This window comes from Micropterus dolomieu, linkage group LG02 (assembly GCF_021292245.1).
Source record: "Micropterus dolomieu isolate WLL.071019.BEF.003 ecotype Adirondacks linkage group LG02, ASM2129224v1, whole genome shotgun sequence".
In the NCBI taxonomy this organism is placed as follows: Eukaryota; Metazoa; Chordata; class Actinopteri; order Centrarchiformes; family Centrarchidae; genus Micropterus; species Micropterus dolomieu.
The window spans coordinates 32,656,834-32,665,049 of NC_060151.1; the positions used below are offsets into that span (position 1 = coordinate 32,656,834).

Genomic DNA, 8,216 nt, shown 5'->3' on the forward strand with positions numbered 1-8,216 from the left:
AGACACTGTAACACATAACACAGACAGAGACACTGTAACACATAACACAGACAGAGACACTGTAACACATACAGAGACACTGTAACACATAACACAGACAGAGACACTGTAACACATACAGAGACACTGTAACACATAACACACACAGAGACACTGTAACACATACAGAGACACTGTAACACATAACACACACAGAGACACTGTAACACATAACACAGACAGAGACACTGTAACACATACAGAGACACTGTAACACATAACACAGACAGAGACACTGTAACACATACAGAGACACTGTAACACATAACACACACAGAGACACTGTAACACACATACAGAGACACTGTAACACATAACACATACAGAGACACTGTAACACACATACAGAGACACTGTAACACATACAGAGACACTGTAACACATAACACACACAGAGACACTGTAACACACATACAGAGACACTGTAACACATACAGAGACACTGTAACACATAACACACACAGAGACACTGTAACACATACAGAGACACTGTAACACATAACACACACAGAGACACTGTAACACACATACAGAGACACTGTAACACATACAGAGACACTGTAACACATAACACACACAGAGACACTGTAACACACATACAGAGACACTGTAAATCATAACACAGACAGAGACACTGTAACACACAGTCAGAGACACTGTAACACATACAGAGACACTGTAACACATACAGACAGAGACACTGTAACACATACAGAGACACTGTAACACATAACACAGACAGAGACACTGTAACACATACAGAGACACTGTAACACATAACACAGACAGAGACACTGTAACACAAAGAGAGACACTGTAACACATACAGAGACACTGTAACACATACAGAGACACTGTAACACATAACACAGACAGAGACACTGTAACACACAGAGAGACACTGTAACACACGACAGAGACACTGTAACACATAACACAGACAGAGACACTGTAACACATAACACAGACAGAGACACTGTAACACACATACAGAGACACTGTAACACATAACACATACAGAGACACTGTAACATGCACAGAGACACTGTAACACATACAGAGACACTGTAACACATACAGAGATACTGTAACATGCACAGAGACACTGTAACACATACAGAGACACTGTAACACATACAGAGACACTGTAACACACACAGAGACACTGTAACATGCACAGAGACACTGTAACACATAACACACACAGAGACACTGTAACACACATACAGAGACACTGTAACACATACAGAGACACTGTAACACATAACACACACAGAGACACTGTAACACACATACAGAGACACTGTAACACATACAGAGACACTGTAACACATAACACACACAGAGACACTGTAACACACATACAGAGACACTGTAACACATAACACAGACAGAGACACTGTAACACACATACAGAGACACTGTAACACATACAGAGACACTGTAACACATAACACAGACAGAGACACTGTAACACATACAGAGACACTGTAACACATAACACACACAGAGACACTGTAACACATAACACAGACAGAGACACTGTAACACACAGAGAGACACTGTAACACATACAGAGACACTGTAACACATACAGAGACACTGTAACACATACAGAGACACTGTAACACATAACACAGACAGAGACACTGTAACACAGACAGAGACAATGTAACACATAACACAGACAGAGACACTGTAACACAGACAGAGACAATGTAACACATAACACAGACAGAGACACTGTAACACATACAGAGACACTGTAACACAGACAGAGACACTGTAACACATACAGAGACACTGTAACACACACAGAGACACTGTAACACATACAGAGACACTGTAACACATAACACAGACAGAGACACTGTAACACATACAGAGACACTGTAACATGCACAGAGACACTGTAACACATACAGAGACACTGTAACACACACAGAGACACTGTAACACATACAGAGACACTGTAACATGCACAGAGACACTGTAACACGCACAGAGACACTGTAACACATACAGAGACAATGTAACACATAACACGCACAGAGACACTGTAACACATACAGAGACACTGTAACATACACAGAGACACTGTAACACACACATAGACACTGTAACACACACAGAGACACACAGAGACACACACAGAGACAATGTAACACGCACAGAGACACTGTAACACATAACACAGACAGAGACACTGTAACACATAAAGAGACACTGTAACACACACAGAGACACTGTAACACATAACACAGACAGAGACACTGTAACACACAGAGAGACACTGTAACACATAACACAGACAGAGACACTGTAACACATAACACAGACAGAGACACTGTAACACATACAGAGACACTGTAACACATAACACAGACAGAGACACTGTAACACACTCAGAGACACTGTAACACATAACACAGACAGAGACACTGTAACACACACAGAGACACTGTAACACATAACACAGACAGAGACACTGTAACACATACAGAGACAATGTAACACATAACACAGACAGAGACACTGTAACACATAACACAGACAGAGACACTGTAACACATACAGAGACACTGTAACACACACACAGACACTGTAACACACACAGAGACACTGTAACACATACAGAGACACTGTAACACACACACAGACACTGTAACACACACAGAGACACTGTAACACATACAGAGACACTGTAACACATACAGAGACAATGTAACACATAACACAGACAGAGACACTGTAACACATAACACAGACAGAGACACTGTAACACATACAGAGACACTGTAACACACACAGAGACACTGTAACACACACAGAGACACTGCAACACATACAGAGACACTGTAACACGCACAGAGACACTGTAACACGCACAGAGACACTGTAACACGCACAGAGACACTGTAACACACACAGAGACACTGCAACACAGACAGAGACACTGTAACACATACAGAGACACTGTAACACACACAGAGACACTGTAACACACACAGAGACAATGTAACACATACAGAGACAATGTAACACACACAGAGACACTGTAACACACACAGAGACACTGTAACACACACAGAGACACTGTAACACACACAGAGACACTGTAACACACACAGAGACACTGTAACACACACAGAGACACTGTAACACACACAGAGACACTGTAACACACACAGAGACACTGTAACACACACAGAGACACTGTAACACATACAGAGACACTGTAACACACACATAGAGACAGTATTTGTGCTGTGTTTTCAGTGAAGTACCTGCAGTGTTTGTGTTTGTGTTTCCGCAGTGACAGATGTTGGCCTGGACGTTCTGCAGACGCTGGTTAACAGACCCTTTGCAGACTTCACGGTGGTGTACAGACGCATCCAGTGCATCATTAAGAAGTAACAAAACAATATTGTTTTTGTGAATATATATTTGCTTTTTTGTATTGTCTTTTCTTTTTTACTTATTGTTTGCATTTATAATTTCTCTTTCTTTCCTGTTGTGTCCGTGTATTATGTTTTGTGTTCCAGCTGTTAACAGAATGTCTTGGTTGTTTCAGCCTGACCTCAGTGGCAGTCTGCCGTCATTTATCAGAATCAGAAATACTTTATTGATCCATGAAGGGAAAGGGAAATTCTTTTGTCACAGTTGCACACTTGTCAAGGTAGATAGATAAAGACTATATAAATATAAGAGTATAAATAGAAGATATAAACACAAATATAAAGGTGTGTGGGTATATACAATTTTTACATTATTAAGAATTATTATGGTGAACCAAAAAGTACTAGTTAATAAATAGCAGCAGAGAATATTGTACGTTAATTATTGAACAGGTAATACTGCACAGAAAATAGATAACAAGGTCTAGTTTAATGACAGACTGTCAGACACTTAAAGGGAGGAGATATAAAGTTTGACGGCCACAGGCAGGAATGACTCCCTGTGGTTCTCTGTGGTGCATTTTGGGGTAATGAGTCTTGCACTGAAAGTGGGGGTGGCTGTGGCTCAGGAGGTAGAGCAGGTTGCCCGTTAATTGGAAGGTCGCCGGTTCAATCCGGCGGTTCAATCCTTGGCTCCTCCAGGCTGCATGTCAAAGTGTCCTTGGGCAAGATACCGAACCCCGAATTGCCTCCGGCGGCTGAGTGTATGAATGTGTGTGAATGGTGAATGCAGATGTAGTGTAAAAGCGCTTTGAGTGGTCGAAAAGACTAGTAAGACGCTATACAAGTACGGAGCATTTACATTTACAAACAGCATGATGTGATTTAGAAGAGCTCACTGACAGTTTATTGTTTGCTGCTGTGAAATGAATGTATGAGAACATGTACCATGCATCCATCCATCCATCTTCATCCGCTTAACCGGGGTCGGGTCGTGCGGGCAGCAGCTCCAGCAGGGGACCCCAAACATCTCTTTCCCGAGCCACATTAACCAGCTCTGACTGGGGGATCCTGAGGCGTACCCAGGTCAGTGTGGAGATATAATCTCTCCACCTAGTCCTCGGTCTTCCGTGAGGCCTCCTACCAGTTGGATGCGCCTGGAACACCTCCCTAGGGAGGCGTCCCAAACCACCTCAACTGGCTCCTTTCGACGCAAAGGAGCAGCGGCTCTACTCTGAGCTCCTCGCGGATGGCTGAGCTTCTCACCATCCGCCTGACCACACCCATTTCGGCCGCTTGTAACCGCGATATCGTTCTTTCGGTCATGACCCAGCCTTCATGACCATAGGTGAGGGTAGGAACGAAAATTGACCGGTAGATCCAGAGCTTTGCCTTATGGCTCAGCTCTCTTTTCGTCACAACAGTGTGGTAAAGCGAGTGCCAGTCTCCCCTCACTCGTGAACAAGACCCCGAGGTACTTGAACTCCTTCACTTGGGGTAAGGACTCATTCCCTACCTGGAGTTGGCACTCCACCGGTTTCCTGATGAGAACCACGACCACAGATTTAGAGGTGCTAATCCTCATCCCAACCGCTTCGCACTCTGCTGCAAACCGATCCAGCGAGAGCTGAAGGTCATGGACCAATGATGCCATCAGGACCACATCATCTGCAAAAAGCAGTGACGAGATTCCAAACTCACCGAGCCGCAACCCCTCCTCACCACGACTACGCCTCGATATCCTGTCCATAAATATCACAAACAGGATTGGTGACAAAGCGCAGCCCTGGTGAAGGCCAACCCTCACCTGGAAAGAGTCCGACTTACTGCCGAGTACTCGGACACAGCTCTCGCTTTGGGTGTACAGGAATTGGATAACCCTGAGAAGGGCCCCCCTCACCCCATACTCCCGCAGCACCTCCCACAGTATCTCCCGGGGGACCCGGTCATACGCCTTCTCCAGATCTACAAAACACATGTAGACTGGATGGGCATATTCTCAAGCCCACTCCAGGATCCTTGTGAGAGGAAAGAGCTGGTCCGTTGTTCCACGACCAGGACGAAAACCACATTGTTCCTCTGCAATCTGAGGTTCAACTATCGGCAGAACCTCCTTTCCAGCACCTTGGAGTAGACTTTACCGGGGAGACTGAGAAGTGTGATGCCCCTGTAATTGGCACACACTCTCTGGTCCCTCTTTTTGCACAGGGGAACCACCACCCCAGTCTGCCACTCCTTGAGCACTGTACCCAACTTCCACGCAATGTTGAAGAGACGTGTCATCCAAGACAGCCCCTCCACACCCAAAGCTATTAGCATTTCTGGGCAGATCTCATCAATCCCTGGGGCTTTGCCACTGTGGAGTTGTTTGACTACCTCAGTGACTTCCACCAGGAAAATTGACCAAAGAAACCCCCATCAGCCTCCAGCTCTGCCTCTACTAGAGAGGGCGTGTCAGTCAGATTAAGTTCCTGAATTTGAGTTCCTCAAAGTGTTCCTTCCACCGCCCAAATACCTCCCCAGTTGAGGTCAACAGGGTCCCAACCTTACTGTACACAGCTTGGATTGTTCCCCGCTTCCCCCTCCTGAGATGGCGGACAGTTCTCCAGAAGCACTTTGGTGCCGACCGAAAGTCCTTCTCCATGTCTTCTCCGAACTTCTCCCACACCCGCTGCTTTGCATCTGCCACAGCAGAGGCTGCAGCCTTTCGGGCCTGTCTATACCTTGCAAATGCCTCCAGAGTCCTCCGAGACAACAAATCCCGGAAGGCCTCCTTCTTTAGTCGGGCGGCTTCCCTGACCATCGGTGTCCACCACGGTGTTCAAGGGTTACCGCCCCTTGAGGCACCTAAGACCTTGAGACCACAGCTTCCCGCTGCGGCTTCAGCAATAGAAACTTTGAACATTGCCCACTCAGGTTCAATGTCTCCAACCTCCACAGGGATGCCAGAAAAGCTCTGCCGGAGGTTACTACCCATTTGGGCTTACCGGGTCTGTCCAGAGTCTTCCCCCACCCCCTGACCCAACTCACCACCAGATGGTGATCAGTTGACAGCTCCGCCCCCATCTTCACTCGAGTGTCCAAACATGTGTCCAAACATGCGGCCTGAAATCAGATAAAACAATCCCTGGTCCGTAAAGGCCCCTGACCTTCATCGTCACCCATGTGGCAGCGCACCTGACCCCTGTGGATCTTCCTATGGATGGTGGGTCCAAAGGATGGAGAGGGGTGCCATGTTGCTGTTTCGGGCTGTACCCGGCCGGGCTCCGTGGGAAACCCAACCAACAGGCGCTCCCGGGCGAGCCCTCCCTCTGGGCCTGGCTCCAGACGGGGACCCCGGGCTTCCTCCAGGCAGGGTCTCTCCTCCTCTTCCTTGATTTTTCATAAAGGGGTCTTTATGAACCATTCTCAGTCTGGCCCCTCACCTGGAACCACTTTGCCTTGGGAGATCCTACCAGGAGCACTAGGCTCCAGACAACACAGCCTCCAGGCTCATAGGGGCACGCAAATCTCTCCACCATGATAAGGTGATGGTCCCCGGAGAGAACATGTTCTGTTGTTTTATTTTACTTCACATAATAAAAAGTGCAGCCCAAAGAAAAGATCAGAGAATGCAAGACGTTGCATTGTTATTGACCACAAAATGAGAATGTGTTGACTTTATGCCTATGTGAGGTGAAAGTTGTCTCTGCCACGGTGGACCAGGTTCTAAGTTCACAACAGCTGAACAGGATTAAATGAAGGACAACAAAATGTTTAAAGGATCTAATCCCAAACTCAGCAGCTCAGAATGTATTGGAGCATTTTCAGCAGGAAAGAGGTGATTCTTTATTCATCATTTTAAATGTTTTAATGATTTCTCTTCCTCCTCCTCAGGTTGACGCTGACACGTCTAAATCCAGATCAGGTTGGTCTCAGTTTCCAGCAGGGTTCAGGTCTCCAGTTTGAGTTTAGGAACCTTACCTTCGCTGGAGACCTTGAGCGGGAAGTCAACCTGCGTTTGTGGAGAGAATTTCAGTACGTATGAAACCTCAAATTGACTTTTAGCCAGTTCACATACTTTACTCCTGCAGCTGTGACGTTTGTATTGAAGTCATTATTTTACACTCTGCAGTACAGTTTGAGGTTCAGTTTAATAGTGATTTAGAGGAGATTCTTCTCAGATCAGTAATAATCTACCAACACATGATCACTCACATAAATCAATGAATATCCAGTAAAACCTAAAAATCTTCCTCTTTGTCATGAGGAATCCTCTATTAAATCATGAACCTGATGATAAAAAAGTTTTTAATTAAAATCCATCAGTGTTGCAGCCTGAGAGGAAACACTCCACCAAACTCCATTAGAAATATCTGCAGATTGAACACGTCCTGCACATGGTCAAGCTGTAAAATGTTCCTTTGAACAAACCCTGAGGACGTTCAGCTAACAGAGCATCAGCTCATCACTGGAGGATCTCACCTGTTGGTTTTCTGTCGCAGTCTTGACGCAGGAAGTATAGCGTTCGGAGGAGCAGGCGTGAGCGCCACCATCGGAGTGAAACTGAGCCGAAACCAACAAGGACGTCTGAGCATTGAGATACCAAACTGTGTTTTCACAGCTGATGTCATCCTCACACAGTCCACCGGCTGGATCGGGTAAGACAAGACTAAGACCAGGTCTAGATTCAGACCAGGACAGTTGGTGTTTGGGTTATGATGACACCCAGACCTGCAGGCTGGCATGGTGTTTCCTGTGTTTAGGAGTTAAGGCTTTGTTACGTTAGTGGAAACACAT

General features: G+C 45.8%; 1 protein-coding gene across 1 annotated transcript in view; it reads left to right on the forward strand.

Moving 5' to 3' along the window:
• Positions 1–8,216, forward strand: part of LOC123967448 (phospholipid transfer protein-like) — a 27,371-nt gene that overhangs the window by 6,198 nt on the left and 12,957 nt on the right. Inside the window, exons 2-4 of the mRNA XM_046043546.1 lie at positions 3,356–3,452; positions 7,314–7,454; positions 7,922–8,077. Coding sequence (XP_045899502.1) covers positions 3,356–3,452; positions 7,314–7,454; positions 7,922–8,077 — 394 coding nt within the window. The remainder of the gene's footprint in view (positions 1–3,355; positions 3,453–7,313; positions 7,455–7,921; positions 8,078–8,216) is intronic.